The sequence below is a fragment of the Lactuca saligna genome, chromosome 4 (assembly GCF_052625555.1).
Source record: "Lactuca saligna cultivar CGN05327 chromosome 4, ASM5262555v1, whole genome shotgun sequence".
Classification (NCBI taxonomy): domain Eukaryota; kingdom Viridiplantae; phylum Streptophyta; class Magnoliopsida; order Asterales; family Asteraceae; genus Lactuca; species Lactuca saligna.
Window position 1 is genome coordinate 311,030,506 of NC_136420.1, and position 19,796 is coordinate 311,050,301.

The window sequence follows — 19,796 nt, forward strand, 5'->3', positions numbered from 1 at the left end:
AATAATAATAAGGGTAACAATGGAAATACATAAAAAGTTGGTACAGGAACAAAGAGGTAACTCAGACTCTCAGAGGCATTTAAATGATCGTTCAGAATTCAAATACCTCAATCTCTCTCTCAACGAATCTGTAACAAACCCCGAATTTTCATATCCTACGGTCAAAATAAACCCGCTCTCCAAATCTAAACGGTGGAGATCACACCACACGCTCACACACAAACACACACACTCATTTATGCACTCATCATACATACATACACATATATACATGCTCTCTCATGGCGTCGTCGTTATCGTCTTGATAGTTTTTTCTCTTTCTTAAAAAGTTCTTCTGCGTGTTGTTGTGTGGATGTGAGTGTGTTTTTGTCTAGAGTTTAATCTCTTTGAAGAATATTTTTCCATTTTGTTTGGGATCTTGAATGTTTTGAAGATCGGATCAAGTGGTATTTGAAGTTGAATCTAGCTAGCTCCTTGTATCTCTCTCTACCAGGTACATAGAATTCGGCATTTTTAACTGATAAATTAATCGAGGTTTTCGTTATCGTTGATTCTTCTTTTTCTTCTGCAGGTGACAAGGAATTTGTTTTTTGGAAGAGAAAAAGGAAGAATCGGAGTGATATAAGGAGGTTTTTTTCAACGAAATCAAATCGTAAATAGAGGTGATGAGAGCTTTTTAATTATCATACAACTAATTGTTTGAATAAATTCGATTCCATTTTTGTAGCAGTTTCTGATTTTTTTTTTTGTTTGATTGATGATCTAGTAAATCATATTTTAAAAAAATCGGATCTAGAAAAATATTTGTTTACCAGCAGTTTCTTGCATTAGAAGTCGATTCACTGTCGCTTGAAGACGCGTCATAATATGAAACTCGTTTTCTGTTCTATTTCATGTTCTTCTTCTTCTCTCGATTCTCATTTCTCAGTTTCTTTCTCATGGTGTGTACGCATCGATCGATGGTTTTCTTATATCAGAATTAAGAAAATATTATAATTTCGTCGTCTTCTACAAAGGTCGCTTTACTTACTTATCTGAATCTATATTTTTTTCTGACTTCATTCATATTTACAAATAAATAATAATCTCCATAGCAATCTCTTAATTTGACTTGCGTTTGTCGGTTTCGATGCAATAAAAGGAAATCTTTAATGGCCACCACCTTCTCCATAATCGGTAAACGAACCCTCGCTGAATGCCACATTTTTAATTCATTGAACGCATCCGTAGATTCTTATGTACGTTTGTTATTTATTATAATTACTCAATCAAATATATTCTTTGTCAACATGATCTCATTGATTCCATTACATAATCATTTCCTAATTCTTATCATCGATTTCAAATTTCAGGAACGTAATGTGAAATGTTTTGATCAAGAGCAATCGAAACTGAAATCAATCCGATCAAAATGTCGTCCTCAAATTCTCCTTGCGCTGCGTGTAAGTTCTTACGTCGGAAATGCACTCAAGAATGCGTGTTTGCCCCGTATTTCCCGCCGGATCAGCCTGTAAAATTCGCGAATGTACACAAAGTCTTCGGAGCAAGCAATGTCGCTAAAATCCTCAACGAGCTCAACGCTAGCCAAAGAGAAGACGCCGTGAATTCGTTAGCATATGAGGCGGAGGCGCGTCTCCGGGATCCTGTTTACGGTTGCGTCGGATTAATCTCCATCCTCCAGACACGATTGAAACAAGTCCAGACCGATTTACTAATCGCGAAACAGGAATTGTGCACTTACATCGGTGGACAGTCTCCGGCGATGCTGCCGTGTTTAAACCCAGGGTTTATACAACAATATCAAAATATGCTACCGTCGCCGGCGACTGTGGCGGCGATGGCGTCGGGAGGACCTGGTATGCATCCTAACATCCAGCAGATGTTAACGCTTCAAGGTCCAGGAAATCTCCGAGATGCTCAACATCAACAACAACAATTATATGAAGCTCATCAACGTCAAATGGTAGAAGCTGCTAGAGAACAGGAGATGTTAAGAAATTTAGAGCATCAACAACGTGTACAACAACAACAATTACAACAGCAACACCAATCGGCGGATTTGATGAGGTTTAACTCCGGTTTTGACGCCGCCGGACCTTCTGGACAGCCGGCGGTGAATCCGAACGGGTATACGCAGTTAACCGGTCCGGCGACCATGTCTCCGTCGTTAGCTCTCGGTGGCGCTTATGACAATAACATGTATCAGATCCAGCACCACCGACAACCGCAGCCGGAGCACGAACAGCATCATCAACTACAGCACCAGAACCACCAACAACCACCGCATGAACACCATCAACAACTACAGCTCCTCCCTCATCACCTCATGCTTCAACACCAACCTCAGCCACCGCAACAACCAGCGGCGCCACCACATCATGGAGACGGAAGTGAGGAGGGTGGTCCGTCGTGCTGACGTGGAAAATCAGATATTTTTTCATTCAATAGTACTCCAGCAATCATTCTTGTTCTCTCACACGTAAGCTTTTTTTTCTTTCTACTTTTTGATATTCATAAATGCATAATAACATACTTACACATTTTTAGCCATGCATATAGTTCTTGAATCGAAGATCTTTTTCTAAATGAAACCTTTTTGAAAGGAATTATTGTCTTTTCACTGCGTTTTGATGCTATTTGAGTTCATTTTTGGGGATTTGGGAATCGAAAGAAGTACTGAAAACCTTCTGTAAACACGTAAAAAATGAAAGATAGTTTTCACTTTTCAATCAGTTAAAAAGTCAATGTAGTCAGATAAAAATTTTGGCTTTTCGTAAATTTAATGTTTAAATTATGTGTTTATATGCAGGGGATTATAAACGTACAAAGTCAAAGGAGAGGTTTGACCGATGGTATTATTTGTCTTTCTACAATTTAGTATTTTAGGTGATTTGGACATAAAGATTTTGACTGCATCATGGGGATTTTAAAAGGGTAGCGTATTGAGTAGAAATTCTGAATACATTTTTTTTTTTAGAATATGACTCTTTGAGTCTTTGCTTTGGTTTCTACAATTCAACAAGTAATTCTAGGGTTTCTGATTTCCTTCGAATATACACAAAGGAGTGAGGGGCTCAACTTGTTCATGTTAGTTAAAAAAATGGAAATTTTTATTGGTTATATAAAATGATGTTAATTATTAAATTATTAAATAATTCGTATAACTAAACAGCCGACATCTTACTTTTTTATTTTATTTTTTAGTAAAGTTTGATGAATAGTTGTTACTCTTGTATTTATATGATGCTAGTATAAATACACAATAAATATTAACAGTGATACAATTGTATTGTTATGGTATATTTTATCTTTTTATTGGCTTTCGACCTACAAAATGTGAAATGGAGACATAAATGGCGACTTTTATTGGTATTTAGTTAAAAGTAAAAAAAAAAAATTTGGAAAGAATGATATCGACATTCAAAATCAATATTAATATAAAATAAATATCTGAAAAAAACGATTAAAATTGAAAGAGAAAATATATATGTAGTTTTAACTTTCAAAGCGATTAAATCTAATTAAACAATAATCAATTCGTTGAATAATATATATAGCAACGTATCGCGTATACGTTTATCTTTAACACTCAAATCACACAAAGCAGTGAAAACTAAAAACAATAAGTAATTAGGAATGTAAAGATAATATAATTTGCATGGTTAGTGAGTATAGTGACTGATCACTGTATTTGCTATTTTCTTGTTGTTGCTTTGCTTAGAAAAATCTTTAATTAACATGTAAGTTAGAAACTTTATAATTTTTAGCATGGATAAAAAGAGTAGTATGCTTAATATACTTAATAAGGGGTGTTTGGAATTGCTTTGTTAACTTATCGCTGTTCGGTAGTGCTAATAATTATTTTTAAATGTTTGGATGAATTAAATTAAAAATGTTTATTGACTTAAATAAGTTGTTTGTAATAAGTTGGGTTCTTCTAATGAGCAATAAAACCAATTTAGTATTTTATCCCAATTTACTTTAAAAATTCCTATATATCACAACTTTGTTTTTCTTTTAAATAGTTTGAAAGTAATGGTTTGAAGATTTTATGTATCTGCGTCAATTAAAACATATAATGACTTATAATTAATGAGTCCTGAATTAGGCTTTAACAAATAAAAAATTGAATAATCTAATGACTTTTTAACATTTATTTGATCACAATAATATTTTTTTAGCAAAGACAATCATTTGGTTCACAATAGACGTTTTAGACCAAGAAAAAACACATTTTCTGATTATTTTCAGAATTACATTCTGGATTTCGAATTAAAGTTTTGGATTAAAAAAAAACTTCAAAATTTCAAAAACAAAATAAGGGAAAAAACCAAAAAATAAATCTAAAATGTGTTTGCCCCCGTTAAGATCTTACCGGAATGTGAATAGTAGTTGTAATGAGACGTTCGGGAGGAAGTTATTATTTTTTAAAAGCCAAAAAAAATCATTATTTCCCTAAAAAAATTTCCATTTTCTTTGTTTATAAACACACTTTTTTTTTCCAAGAAAAAAAATTGATTATACTTTCATATTGAAAATTGATCATAAATAACTATGCAATTGTTTTTAACATAAATTAGTAACAGCTTTCTAAAAGCACCAAGATAACAAGAAGACAATTGATGTAACCTTTTATAAAATATTTTTTAGTATATTATTTAAGGGTAATTTTTAAAGACTATTGATGTAACTTTTTATAAAATATTTTTTAATATATTATTTAAAGGTATTTTTTAAGACTACTGATGTAACTTTTTATAAAAATATTTTTTAGCATATTATTTAAGGGTATTTTTTAAGACTATTGATGTAACTCTTTATAAAATATTTTTTAGTGTATTATTATTTGAGATTGTAGATTTTATCTTAATATAACATATTTTATGTAAATAATTGTTTTTTTAAAGAGAATTATAAAAATAACTGTTGGAGTTATAACAAATGCTTTTTTAATGTTATTGATATGGATTTTGTCAAAATTATTATTTTAAAGTGAAAAAATATAATTGAGTTGTCCAAAAAACCAAATAAGTCAATAGTATATAAGGAAACTATTTTCAGTCATTTTTTACATATAAAATGAATTTATATAACACTAAAAATCAACTTATAAGGGTTAATTATTACAATTTAGTACTTATAAGTTAATTCAAACAAATCTTCTTAAACTCTGTTTTGATACGTCATAAACTAATGCAACTCAAAAAAAAAAAAAAAAAAACTTCTCAAATAAGTAATGCCAAACACCCCGTATGTCATTATTCTTTTTTATATACATGCATCATATTTTGGCGTGTTAGCTTTTCACTTGAATAATATAAACAAGCTAGCTTGGAATATGCATATCACTCTAACTTCTCATCTTGGCATCATATATGTTCTAGATTTGCATCCAGTGGTTTTGACATCTTAACAAATTATACACCGACACACATTCTACCTTAACTTTTTAGCAAAGTATACATACTAGTTTGATATCTTACCAACATATTCCTTCATACTAAAATATTGTTTCATCTTTTAAACATCGGCATATAGGGCCGTTCCAATGTGATTTGACCCCTGGGGCAAAAAAAATAAAAATGAGAACACTCAAAATTTAGTAATCGCAAATAATAATAGAATGATGTTATGGAGACAAATACATGAGCACTTGTTATTAAATTGAAGTGGATTAAAAGGACACGAGTTAAATATTAAAAACAGTAAACCACTAGTTTAGTGCAAAAAAAACTAATGACAAAGCAAATAAATAAAAACAAACAAACAAACAAACAATCGAATCATTTTGAAAAGCCGTCACTTTGGTGTCGGGTCAAACAAACAAAAAGATGAGTGTCTAAAAAAATCATATTTGGTGAAAACTCTAATAAAACTTGAAGAATAACATGTCTAATTGATAAATAATAGTTATTATATATATTATACAAGGATGCAAGGTAGAAAATCTTATATATAAACTGAAAAATTATGTTTAATAATGGCTAGAAAAACACCAAATTTTTAAATGAAATAAATGTTTGGATAGCTTGTCAAAAAGAAAAAAAAAATAAAGACATCATATTTTTTTTTTTCCATACACTCATCTTTTTGTTTGTTTGACTGATCATCCACCTATTAGACCTTTCTCCATTTGCTAAAGCTTTCTAATTTGAGAAAATTAACAACTTAAAGATAAAATATAACTATGATTTATTCACTAAAATGACTCTTTTTTGTATAAATGAAAGTGAAAGATCACTGTAGAGTCATCACACATCCGAGTGAAACGGAGCACATCGAAATGTCGCATAAAATCATGATCATGATGACACATGATGTTCCAAATGACGAAAGGATCATAGAATGTGAGATTACATAGTAGAAGTATCTGGATCTTGGAGGGCTCCAGGGATGTGTTCCCAACAAATATAAACTTTTGGTTTGATCAAAGCGTTGTCTAACATGTACAAGAAACCTTCTGCAACCAACAAGGTTTACTTGATTTGATAGCTTGTGAATACAAATATAAAGGAATGATGATTTGTTACAGATCATATCAATGAGCTCAATTCAATAATATCAATATTGAGATATGTTAGTATTGCAACTGATGATGAAGTCCAGACACTCTTGTTATTATCTTCTTTATTGGAAAGTTGGTCTGCATCCATTATAGTTGTAAGCAATTCATCCGAAATCTCAAAAAATACCATTAAAGGCATTCAAGACTTAATCCTCAGGGAAGACATCCAAAGGAGGAATACATTGGAGTGTTCTAGAAGTGTGTTGTGTATCGAAGAAAATGGAAGGAAATAGAACAAGAGAGGAAATAGCAGAGGAAGGTCGAAGTCAAGAGGAGAGGGCAATCAAAAAATAGAAAGGATATTGTCTGCTGGAACTGCAAAGAAAATGATCATTTTTAGAATCAATGTCCAAATCCTTCTGTAGAAAATGATCAGTTTTTATAATTCGATTTTCAAAAACCAAAACATCTTAAAAGGACATATAATTATAATATTATCTAATTTTTACAAAAGAAGCAAAAACAAATTATTTAGTTGTGATTTAAAATTTATAAACAATTACTAAGAAGGTATATTATAATTTAACATTTAGTAAATAAAAAAACTTTTGAGAGAAAATACATATTAACGTTTTTTATTAGGTGAAACTTTTCAAACATATTTGGAAAATAAACTATAAAATTAATAAATAGTTACAGATATATATTAAAACTACATAAATAATAAATTGTTATTCTGTTTTTTTGGACTATTCGGTTCTTATTTTATAAACCATAACCACTCCGAAATCCAAAATAATAATTCGGTTTTGTTGAAAACCAATCTAAAAATCCGAATATCCGAACCTAATAGTCGAATCCAATTGTCTAATTAGACAATTCAGTTTTATCCAATAAGTGAACAGCTCTAACTACCACAATCAAAGGAAGAAGAACCTTTATCTCCATCTAATGTTGACGAACACCGTCTTCCTTCACCAGTGCAGCACCCCTCCTTCCGACAAGGAAATCAGCTACCTGTACTTGAGAAAACCCCCTACGTTACATTTAAACCACCACCTAGCCCCACCGGCAGGTTCATCACTATCGGCGGAACCCTAAGCCGTTGATCTGATCTTTTTCTACACTTGTCGGCGTCAAAGCACCCTCACCGCCGCAGCAAGGCAGCAGCATACCCTAACATCCATTCCTTAGCAATTGGTAGCACGGCGACGCGACGGTATGTTTTCATTTTTTTATCAATTATTGTTGGGTGATTGGGAGTTCGACTTCTGTGTTGGGTTTTCCTCCAAACCACAATTAACTGACACTCCCTTTTTGGAGCTTTATGTCTTGCATCAATGAATTGTTAGTTATTAATTTGGTGTTCTACAATAGTTTGGTTTGAGGTTATATTGTTCGAGTGGTGTTTTTTTATTGACAGATGGGATAAATGTTGATTTGCTTGTTGTGTATTCAAGATATTAGTTTTAAGTGTTGGGGATGTATTATAGATTTTGTAGAGTTAATATTTTTTAACAAACTTTGGATTGTTTAGTTTGTAGCCTGTAGTTGTAAAACACATTCTGTCAAAAATGTGTTTTATTTGTTCAAAAAAATAATGCTATAATGTTTAAATTATGGTTTTTGAAAGAAAAAAAAATCAATTCTTAAAAATCCAAATCAGAGTACCCTTGTTATATTTATATAGAAATAAACAAATATAAGATCTTAATCAGAATCAGAAGAATAACCCTGATGAGGATCAAGTGTAACAACCAATTTCGAAAGATTTTCACCAATCTCTTCAACTTCTTCCCTTCCAAACCCCCAATTTCTAAGAACTTCCGCACCTATTGATCCTCTTTCAAGCCCAAACTTCCGAATGTTTCCCAATCTATTCTCCAAAAACGGTAAAATAGCCGTACTAGAACGCAATCGGACCGCCATAGGAATGGAATGGACATCGATCGATCCCCTCCTTGACACTGATTCCGATTCCGATATCGGGGTACTTAATATCTCCCCACGTCTACCAACACAGTCTCCAAAGATCGAAGGAAACGGTAACGGAATCGGAATCGGACACCGGGATGCCGACAAGTGAGAGAATCTTGGCCTTGTCGTTGCCTTCTCGTATGCGGCTTCAACCGCTTCCTTCACTTCAGACAACATGGCCTCATGCTCCTCTGTATTAATTAAGTATAAAAAATATATAAAATTCATAGATTTATTACAAAGAAACCTACAAAGTCGCTTCAACTGTGATTGGTGTGCATTGGACTGGGACTGAAACAGATGTCGATAGGACAAAAATTGTGACCTTTTGTCTTGTACAAAAACATGGAACAAGGTGGGACCGGGGACCACCTCTCGATATCCCATCTATGGAAAAGACGTAAATACCCTCCTCATCCTTATCATCAAAAACAGCCTTAGAAAGCCTGTCAAGTCCCATCCAGTCCTGTCCCATGTAACAAACGCAGCCGTAGGCTGCGTCTATTACACAGGACTTGACGGGTCTTGACAGACTTTCTAGGGCTGTTTTTGATGATGAGGATGAGGAGGGTATTTACGTCTTTTCCATAGATGGGATATCGAGAGGTAGTCCCCGGTCCCACCTTGTTCCATATTTTTGCATGAGACAAAAAGTTACAATTTTTGTCCTATTGACATATGTTTTAGTCCGAGTCCAATGCACACCAAACACAGTGCAACCTGTACTGTCATGTCATGTCATGTAAGCATACCAAATCCAAGGACTCCCTGCACGATAATCGATTCAATGGCTTGCAAGTCTTCCACATCATGTGCAGTTTCAGGGGTCAAAGGTAGCAAATTTTCAAGCAAAGATTGCTTAAACACTCTACCTGAATTCATAAATCACCAATTTATAAACAATACAATCATGATAAATAACAAACTCACAAAAATTTTGACAAAAACATACCAACTAACGATGGTGCTGGAATGCAAGCATCAAGGACAGTAACGTAATTTTGCCTCCCTTGCCCTGATAACATTTGTATCCCTTCATATAAATCCATAGCCCCACATTCATTCAACGATTCACCACTAGGACCAATTCTCTTCATCCGAAAAGGGAGAGAAACAGAATGAATCACAGATGCATAAACACCACTTGAATGATACATCTTGTTGTCTTGTAGATTAAGAAATTGAGAAACCCCACCTTTTTTTTTTTTTTTTTAAAAAACATTTTGTATATAGTTAGGTACATGATTTTCATAGAATTTTATAATAAACAAATAAAGAAAAAAGTACATTGCTTACTTTCGTTTAAAGATTGTAAACCTACAGGAATGATTAAGTTGCATAAAGATGAAAGTGCTGAAAATGACACAGCATCATGAAGATTACTATAAATGTTTTGTTTTCTGGTTTTAGGGTTTATAAAAGAACTAGGGCTTCTAACAGAGTAAAGTAAAACAGGAACATTAGTGTAATCATCTGCAATATTCTCCAAAATCGAAGCACCAACACCAGAAAATCCTCCTGAATCATCAATGATAAATTGAATTCCCTGTTTTAAAGCTAAAAAAATTAATACTTTTAAGTGAGAAATGAGTTAATTGTGGAAATAAAGAAACATACTTGAACATGGTCACATTCTTCTATAAAGAAACGAAATCTTTCATTGATTTCATCTCCTTGTAGACCTTCAGATAAAGTATTTTTTCCAATTCCATAGTTGTTAAACTCTTGTGGGTTGACCCATGACCCGTTTAACTCAAACAAACTTTGTGGATGATAATGAACTTTTGAATAATCTGTCCAAAATTCAACACTTTCTTCTAGTGAATTAACTACATCTGTATCTTGAATCTCACTTTGAGAATCACCATTTGCATTAGCAACTTTCTCTTTCCCTTCATCATATAATCTTTGCAAGAATAAGTTCTTTTTATAGGGTTCACATGTTTGAGTAGAAACATTTCCATTCCTGTAAAGTTATAATGTATATGACATGAGAAATAATAGTTTAATAAAGATAGGTAGAAAGAGTTGTAAAGTCTCACCATGTAGTAATACTTGATGAAAGTGATGAACTTTGGTTGTATAATGTCCCATGTGAACTCATTGATCCAAGAGATCCTACAAAAGTTACAAATATAAGATTATAAATTATAACCATAAGATTTAGATTGCTTTATTAATAATAAGTAAGATATTGTATTTGTTTTGAAATTTGGTGATTACCTTGAAAATCGATTGAAATTAAGCGAGGTGTGTATGTAGAGATGCCCTGTAGATTGTTAAATCATCAATACTATAACTCTATGATATATGAACTATAATATTTAATTGAAGTATGACTATTTTGCCCTTGGTTTTACCTGTTGAGTTTCTCCAGTGCGATAGAGAACATCCATATCAAGGTTTTGATTCTTGAAGACCATGTCAGCTTGGGGGTCTTCAAATAATCCAAGTAATTCATCCTTCAAAAAGGGAAACAAAAGAATGAAATGAGAAGCTTTGGAAAATTCATTGTTGATATAAGTTATGTATAGTTAAAACAGATCAATGACAACGTATCAATGCATACTTTACCTGGAAGTTCCAAAAATGAGAACCGATAAAATTAGCGTAACTCCCAACTTGAAAAGTCACGAGCTCTTTCATACTTCTTCACCTGTCAACACACAATTATATCGAGTTTCAACAACAAAATGAGATCATCATACATTTTATATTTTGTAAGATTCAACTCATAGCCAACAAAATTCCATTAATCCAAAAGGGAAACGAATTTTGGTTTGAATTAACAGAGCAGCAGCTAAAGAGAGTCGCTAAATCAGCCATTAACGGACATAGCCTTGAAGGTTTTGAATCCAGTATTTGTACTTTTAAATAACTTCAACTAGCCAAACTGAGACCAGTATAAATTCAATTTGTAATATGGATAGCAACAGTAAACAAAAGGGATTACACACACCAAAATCACAAATTACACCACACGAAGTAATCACTGGCAAAGGAACTCCTTGTGTAGACTTCAAGAACAGATTTCACAGCAATCAATTTCTGGAAGATCAGAGAAAAAACGAACCTGGTGCGTCACGAGGGTTCAGTGGCTTGTCGTCGGAGGTCGTAGCTTGGCGTCGCTGCCGACACTTGTGGATTTGCGAGGTCGACGATGGGGGCAGCGGTGCTGTACGTGGTCGACGATGAAAGGAGGTGGGAGGAAGTGATTTAGAAGTTCAAACAGAAAATTTTGACAGAAAAGGGAAGAATGAAAGTGAAATTTCTGCAATCAACCAAAGAATGTATTAGACTTAGGGTTGTTAAGAAGCAGAAAAGTTGTGGCGGGAGCTGCAAATGGGAACAATCAGGAAAAGAATATGCAAAAGACCCGGGTGGGTTTAGCGATGATTTGGGCTTTTCCCAAATCGGGTCAGGCCGCTCGGCCTGCTTCTACTCATTCATACACAAACACTGTGTTTATAAATTAGCTTTATCACTTATTAAATTATAGCTGAGAAAACAGTTTTTGTATAAGTGTTTAGATTAGAAATAAGCTATAAGTAAGGGGATACCTTTTAAAATTAGTTTACGGGTTTGGGTAGAGTTTTTCAACTCATCAACCCGTTTATTAAACAGGTTATATATGAGTTTCTCAAAAAAATATATGGATTGACCCTCCAACCCGTTTAGAAATTTAATAAAAAAATTAAATATTTTTTAAATGTATTAAGTATTATATAATATATAATTTATATTTTATAATAAGATAGGATACCCGATACCAGACTCGGCCCAAAGCATCTGCGAAGTGGGCCACGGCCCAGGGCATCAAGACAAGAGGGGCATCATATTTGTTGAGTTACTTGTATGTATAGTTTTTTTTAATTTGGGCCTAAATGCAAAATGGTCCAACATTTTTAGCTGATATGGGGCAAGGCGCATCGCGAGATGTGGATATGGCTAAAAAAGTTGAATGCGTAAAATAGAAATTAACTTAACCAATCACGAATCAAGACAGAATACGATGAGTCGATGTTTGTGATATCCAGGCAAAACCAAAATCACGAATAACAGTAAAAAAAATTCAAATTTGACACACAACGACGATTGTCGATTGACGATTTAATCGCCCATCTACCCTTAGTTGTGTAATTGTGTTCGTTGGAGAAAATAAAATACGGAATACCTGAAAAATGCACACGAAAACAACAAAATGCAACCATGCTTGTTTTTCTGGTAATTTCCGATTTATGATTTTGATTCTTCAATTGGTTTTTTTCAGTTTTTATATTATTTCATACATCTGTTTAGTGTTTGATTGTTTTTTAAATTCCAGATTGTTTTTAGTTGTGAATCGTAGTCTGTAGATAGTGTTCTCTGATTTTCGATTATGAAATCCTGATTCTATGTATTGAGAATTGTAGATAGTGTTTCCAGTTTCCTATCTTTTGAGCATTTTACGTAGTGTTTCATGATTCTTCTGAATTGTATATTTGTATATAGTGTTTTCTGATTTTGGTGATTTTTGGTTTCGGGTTTTTAATTTTTTTTATCCTTCTTTGTTACGGGAGTTGGGACGATTTAAATTTAGTAACTTGAAAGCAGTAACGGGAGCTTAATTAAGGGTTTGACTTTCTTTTCTTAAGTACTATTTGTTAAATTAGATTACAATTTAGAGAGTGTTCGGATAGGGAAAAAGTGGTTGCTTATTGCTTATTGTTTTTTCTCACCACAATAAGCTGAGTTGAAGTGTTTGGATAGAAAGCTTAAAAAATCAGTTTATTGTTGTATGAATAAACTAAATAAACTGATTTTAATAAGCAATGGATGGGGAGCGAGGATGATTATTGTTTATTGCTTATTGTGGTATGAATAAGCTAAATAAGCTAATTCAAACACTTTTAAAAAAAACTATTTATCCCCACCACAATAAGCTAATAAGCTAAAAACATATTTATCCAAACACCCCCTTACTATTTAGAAGCTGAATATATATATATATATATATATATATATATATATATATATATATATATATATATACACACACACACACACACACACACACACACACACACATATATATATATATATATATATATATATATATATATATATATATATATATTCAGCTTCTAAATAGTAAGGGGGTGTTTGGATAAATATGTTTTTAGCTTATTACATATATATATATATATATATATATATATATATATATATAGGGTTAGGTTATTTTGTTTTTAGTAACTATTGTGTGCCAGAATGCACAGATCTGGACCATCGGATGGAATACAATCAAAGGTCATGATCTAAGGGTCTATGATAGTAGAATAGGATAATATATACCATATAATCACACAAATTTCAGCATAAGAGCATTTTAGTCAATTAACCTATATTAAAAAAGAAAATTTTCGGATTTTTAGGGATAATTAATTCCTTTATTTTTAAAAATCTGAATATTTTAAAATAATTCAAAATAAAAAATTCGATTTTATTCTGTCAGAATGTTAACCATAAAGTAGTAAATATATTTTTCGATTTTATTCTGTCAGAATGATAGAATACCAACCATAAACTAGTAAATACATTCTAAAAAAAATACACAAAATCAATTCTTGAACTAACAATATACCAAATAATTACATTGTATGATTGTGATTCATTGAATAATAACAACATTCTGAAAGAAAAAAGAAAAAAAAACATCACAATCTAACAAAAACACTAATCTATTCTAATAGAATATTATACATTGTAACATAACACATTCTGGTATAATACACTCGCATTCTCTATGTTTTCTTCCTTCTCCACATCAATGTTAGTCTCTTCAAAACCTAAATCCACAAAGAAAACATAATCAAGATTCAAAAATTAAAAAATTCAATGCATTCTAAGAGAATAAAAATTATAAATTCTGACAGAATGTACTTGTTGTTGACAGTTATTCTCAAACATTCTAATAGAATACATTTATATAAAATAAATTCTAATAGAATACATTACATAATTCAAGAACTGTGATTGTATATAAAATTCAATAGCTGTGATTAAATCATCAACACACATGCATTCATTCCCAGTCATGAATTCAAGAAACAAACACACATTTACATTATCGATTTAGAAATATGAACACCAATTTTGACTTTTTCGAAACAAAATCCAACTTGTGACCGTGAAGTGCAAAAATAAACCATTGAAGATATCGAATTTAATAAGATGATGAACACAATATCAATCTTGAAAAAAAATGAGATAAAATCAATCTCGATTGAGGTAAATAATTTCTAGTTATATCCCCTAATTGTTGGATTAACGGATCAAAGAAAGAAGAACAGGAGGCTGCCGGAGGATACCTCCATCCAAGTACCTGCAATCGTCGGGATTTCCTCACCGTTTCTCGCTTCTCATTCGTGTTCATAGACCCCACAACAGCGCCATTGCTCCTTCGCATCCCCTTCTTCAGCCTCATCGACCCCAGAATCCATCATTGATTGCGAGACGAGAGTATGTGCTCCCCTTTGGATCCGTCGATTGTAGAAGAAGTAGAATCGGTGATGGTGATGGTGTTGATGTCGATGATGAAGTGTTCGGCCGCAAGCATATCTAGGTCAAATATATTTATTTTAATTCCTTAATTGAATGATTAGTTTATTTCCTTAATTGAATGATTTCAATTAAATAATTTCCTTAAATAAAAGTACAAAAGGTCCAAAATACCCTTTAATGATTTATTTAATTATTTATTATTTCTTGAATTCTCATTGGTGCATTTAGGCACACAATAGTTGCTAAAAACATTTGAACCTAGCTCTCTCTCTCTCTCTCTCTCTCTCTCTATATATATATATATATATATATATATATATATATATATTATACCTTAATATGCATATTTGGTCAAAGGCTGAATTTTAAGAGGTATAAGTCTTAATGCATTATGTACACTCATTTTATGCATCATAGAATCCTAAATCTTAATTTGGTCAACATTTGAAAAAGTCATAATCCATATGTTGAATTTATCAATTTTAAGATAAGATTGACCGAGTATTCCATGACCATTGAATCGGTCAGCTTCTTCTTATCGACATCCCCAAATTAGTTGAAAGTTAAAGGGGTTTGTTACTTCAAAGTTTCATATTTATAGCTCTTTCAAATTCCAGATTCAATGTTATTGATGGTTTTTTTGTTCTTAGATCTATAAAGATTTTACTTACAGCTATTTATTTCTTTTCCTTGTCTCTGTCAAACATCTAAACCTCTTCTTTTTTTGTGTAGGGAACCAAAAATGGTTCGATGAAGGATTGTGTCTAAAAAGAGTTTTTCTCAGTCACCCACATCAGATACATCAATTCATTTTGAACGTTGAATACACATCCCATTCTTTACCTCATCCTAACCCTACCCCTAGACACAATAGTAGAGCTACCCACCGGACCATTCACGCCCAAGCTCACACCCATAACCCCACATCTCATATCAAGCACCAATACGACTACTCTCTATACCGACTCCTCCGCCATTCGTCTCTCTCTAAAGTGCTCCAACCCATCGCCGCCCTCCATCACTAGCATTTTACCAGTCACGAAACCACCTTTAACATTAATGATAAGCGCACCACCATCATTGTCTTCTTCATCTTTCTATTCATAAGAAAAACCCTAACCATGTATGTGTGTTTACAACTCCGAAATGAGAGGAAATGAAAAGACGAACCCAAATAAAAACCTGGTCAGCTGGAGGTTAGTTTTTCACACTGAGCTTTTATTTTTCTCCATTATTCTGGATTTTACATGTTTGTTTTGTATTTTTCATATGTTTACAAGTAACTCATATTTTTAAGCCATCAATTCATCAATCATTTAAGCAAATTAGATTAGTTTACAATGCTTAATATGTGGCAACCCCGCTTTCTATTATAACAAATATGTGAGAAATTGATTATATATTTGGGTTTTTTTTTGTAGATATGTTCCGTTTGGTGTTGGTATGTCACGCTTTGCTTTTTTTTATCTTTCCGAGATATTGTCTCTATCTTTGTGCGTGTTTAGCTGTTTATGTAAATCCGATAGTAGCTTTACATATATATCTTCTTATCTTTTCGATTTCTTAGAATCTCTTGCATTTGTTAATCGTATTTTGTGGAAATTGATAAAAACCTGTGAAAGTATATATTTTTTTATAATAAGTGAATACCTGCTGTCAAATAATAAGTTGCCATTTTTTGTGAAAATTGTCTCCCTTGCATCTAAGAAATCAATTTTGAACCCAATGTTATGTTTGAACATATTGACAAGAAACTGACTTTTTAGGTATCTCTTTTTCAATTGCAATCTTTCCGATATTATTACTTCACTTTGTTCATTTCTTATATCAAATGTTGACACTATTTGACTCCAAGCATTCCAAGGATGTTTCTGGTTTGAATGGCTCTATTATTATAGTTTTAACACTAGGAGATCGTTTCTTTCAGAAACCTCTTAAGGTTGAAAATATCACTATCAAAACTCCAACTTTACTATTATATGTGGTTTCGTACACTCAATACTTGGTGGTTTTATTTTGTTTGTTGTAGAAAAAGGATTGTTTTATTCTTCCACCACCCACCCTTTACTCTCAATCAGTTCCTGTACCCTACCCATTCTTTTGGTCTTTTCCTTCTTTTTGCTATAGAAACACACACCATCACAAACATAATTCATTGCTATATTAGATAAGTTAACATATTCGTTATGAATTAACTGCTATGTTTCTTCTTCTTTTTTGTTTTCACAGGTTCACATATATGTTTCCTATTATGGTCTCACTGGTCTCATAGGTCCATTTTACCCCTGTCGTATATAGTATTTTATTTTTCTAAAAGTAATCGGCCGTTATACCCCTACCACCTAAATTTGTTGTTGTGTTTGTGTGTGTATATTTATTCAGTTTAAACAAATATATAATCTTGCTTTCAGTTTCTTTCCAAAATAACATCTTACTTTTAATTAAAACCATTCTTTTATTGGGTTTGGGAAATTTATTTGAAGTCTGATTCGTGCAGGGGAAGATTATGGACTTTTATCAGATGGTCTTAGTGTAAGTACTACATCTTTTGGTGTTTGATTGGAGATTTGGATAGTTTTACCCCAGATATTGTTAATTTGATTTTTATTAATTGTTGTGTTTGGTTTACTATTTAGTTGATGGGATTTTTTAAGGGCTCAACTCTTTTTGCATTCTTGGTTGGTGGGCCTTTGGTTTGTGGTTTTGTTGGTTGCTCAAAGAAAGTGTCGAGTAACCTTTTTTTTCCTAATTGTTCATGTTGTTTTTCTTTGGAAGTATCTTAATAAATTTTTGATCGATAGATTTGGTTGCAAGTAGCTGGTGAGACTCATTTCATGTGGCTACTAATTGATTGGTACAGGGGAAGGGAAGGATTGTCGTATTAGGAAATGGTTAAATCATTAGATGTGGATCGGTTGAATTTTTTTGTATTTTTCTCTTTATTTTGGATTATAATTTTTTGAACTTTTTTATTTATCAATTTGTAGAGGCTCGGGTCTCTTAGGAAAAAAACAACATTTTTCCTTATTTTTTTTATTTCCTGCAACTGTTGTTAATGAAAATGCACATAATGGCATTGTTGTTTTGTTATACCATACGAAATTTAAGAAATAACATACTACTTTTGATTTTAAAAGTACAGTAATCGTAAAAAATATAAGTAAAGTGCCATGAAAAGTAATTCAATTTATAATAGACTAAAAATATTTAAATTTTACATGAAAGAAAATTAGAAATGTGGACCCTATTATATATTTTTAATTTTAGTTTAAGATCAAAATAGTTAGTTTTTAAAAAAATAAAAACATGGGTAGTGTATTTTTTCGAATTTGACATGCTTCAAATTTTTTACAGAAATGCAACTATTCGTTGTCTGCAAGCAAGAAACTAATTGTCGTTGTTGCATCGCGTGAGTACCAGGCTAGCAACACTTTTATTTTTAACCAAAAATAACAACATAAATTATAGATATATATTTTAATGATAAATGATATATTTTCGGTGCATTGCATCTTCTTTTATTTAAATATGTCATGTTCTGTGAAGAAAACTACATGCTTATGCATTGCATGTTCTTCGTAATATGACATGTTTTCCAAAGAAACTAACCAGAAAAAGATAACTATTCTCCGAAAGAACTATTCATCGCACCCACATTAAATGTCCACCGTTGAATTGAAACTAATAATTGTCCGCCGAAAACATACTTATGTCAATTAAGTCCCTATCAATAGGCTTCATACATTAATGACATTGTTGAATTGCACTAATGTTTGGTCCCTATGGTTCCAAATCGTTGAATTGAAACTAATGTTTAGCGATCTTACTAATATATTATGTCTTATTTTTAGTATGACATATCTTCTAAAATAAAGTAATTATATAATTGAAAGTAATTATTGTCTGCCGAAAAGAAACTAAATGCTGAATCATACATGTTTCCAAATAGAAATAATTTTCGAAATAAATTATTTGCATCCGTCGCTTGGTGCGGGTAAACAGCTAGTATATATATATATATATATATATATATATATATATATATATATATATATATATATATATATATATATATATATATATATATATATATATATATATATATATATATATATATATATCGTTTTGTCATTTTCCTATAGGAACTAGAAATTGCCGGATTGGAATTTGGTACTGAACTAGAGAATGATTTTTCACTTCATTCATCCTTTTGTATCTCGGTCTCTCTTGTTCTTGTCTCTCAGCTTGGTTGCTGAGCCTCTCAAAGATTTTCATGCTCTAGCAGTTACTAATTGCTAACTCGCTATTTGTTTAATAAAATGAGTTTGTTTTCATTTATTGTTTTAATGATAATTACTTATTAGTGCCTATTTAAATCATGTGAATTAGGATTAGTGCCGATATTTAAATATCCATTAAAATAACTGAATTTTGCTATCTAAATTAGAAATAGGATTGCAGATTACTTTGCTTATATGTAGTTGCTAATTGAAACCGCTGAATCTTCTTTGTTCTAATGTTGTTCGAAATTCATGAGCACTTGGATTTGATTGCCTTCTTTATGTTTTTTTGCTTAATTGTTGTAACCTGTTTTTTTATTCCTTTCAAACTGGATACTAATGAAACCAATCAATGTAAATATTTACTTGTTCCGACTTTTATTTTATTTAAGCAAACCAAGTTACCAAAGAAATTAATGCAAATAATTAGCATTTTGCCAAGAAATCCTTCAAGTAAATAATGAGCATTGTAAAAAGGAAACCAATTTGTG

At 31.9% G+C, this 19,796-nt stretch overlaps 2 protein-coding genes across 3 annotated transcripts; one reads left to right on the top strand and one right to left on the bottom strand.

Moving 5' to 3' along the window:
• Nucleotides 1–343: 343 nt before the first annotated feature.
• Nucleotides 344–3,127, top strand: LOC145043954 (uncharacterized). Of its 2 annotated transcripts, XM_078992733.1 has the most exons (4): nt 344–493; nt 572–662; nt 1,353–2,479; nt 2,810–3,127. In XM_078992733.1, the coding sequence occupies exon 3, from the start codon at nt 1,412–1,414 to the stop codon at nt 2,414–2,416; it is 1,005 nt and encodes a 334-aa protein (XP_078848859.1). In that variant the 5' UTR covers nt 344–493; nt 572–662; nt 1,353–1,411; the 3' UTR covers nt 2,417–2,479; nt 2,810–3,127. The 2 variants fall into 2 exon arrangements, with proteins under 2 accessions (XP_078848859.1, XP_078848860.1); XM_078992734.1 differs by lacking the exons at nt 344–493; nt 572–662 and adding an exon at nt 949–1,238.
• A 5,024-nt stretch (nt 3,128–8,151) lies between these two features.
• LOC145043955 (plasma membrane, autoregulation-binding site, misato segment II, myosin-like, tubulin/FtsZ protein) lies at nt 8,152–11,824 on the bottom strand. Its single transcript, XM_078992735.1, has 10 exons — nt 11,556–11,824; nt 11,057–11,138; nt 10,843–10,944; nt 10,706–10,751; nt 10,525–10,600; nt 10,100–10,448; nt 9,779–10,028; nt 9,435–9,677; nt 9,235–9,354; nt 8,152–8,673 (listed from the first exon to the last, which is right to left on the bottom strand). The coding sequence occupies exons 2-10, from the start codon at nt 11,126–11,128 to the stop codon at nt 8,216–8,218; spliced, it is 1,716 nt and encodes a 571-aa protein (XP_078848861.1). The 5' UTR covers nt 11,129–11,138; nt 11,556–11,824; the 3' UTR covers nt 8,152–8,215.
• Between the last annotated feature and the right edge of the window lie 7,972 nt (nt 11,825–19,796).

Excerpts from the sequence above, each read along its gene's own strand:
- LOC145043954 (XM_078992733.1), top strand. The coding sequence starts at position 1,412 with ATGTCGTCCTCAAATTCTCCTTGCGCTGCGTGTAAGTTCTTACGTCGG.
- LOC145043955 (XM_078992735.1), bottom strand. The coding sequence starts at position 11,128 with ATGAAAGAGCTCGTGACTTTTCAAGTTGGGAGTTACGCTAATTTTATC. Across the intron at positions 10,601-10,705 it reads AATTTCAATCGATTTTCAAG|GATCTCTTGGATCAATGAGT; the intron begins GTAATCACCAAA and ends TAACTTTTGTAG. Across the intron at positions 9,355-9,434 it reads TCCAGCACCATCGTTAGTTG|GTAGAGTGTTTAAGCAATCT; the intron begins GTATGTTTTTGT and ends TTATGAATTCAG.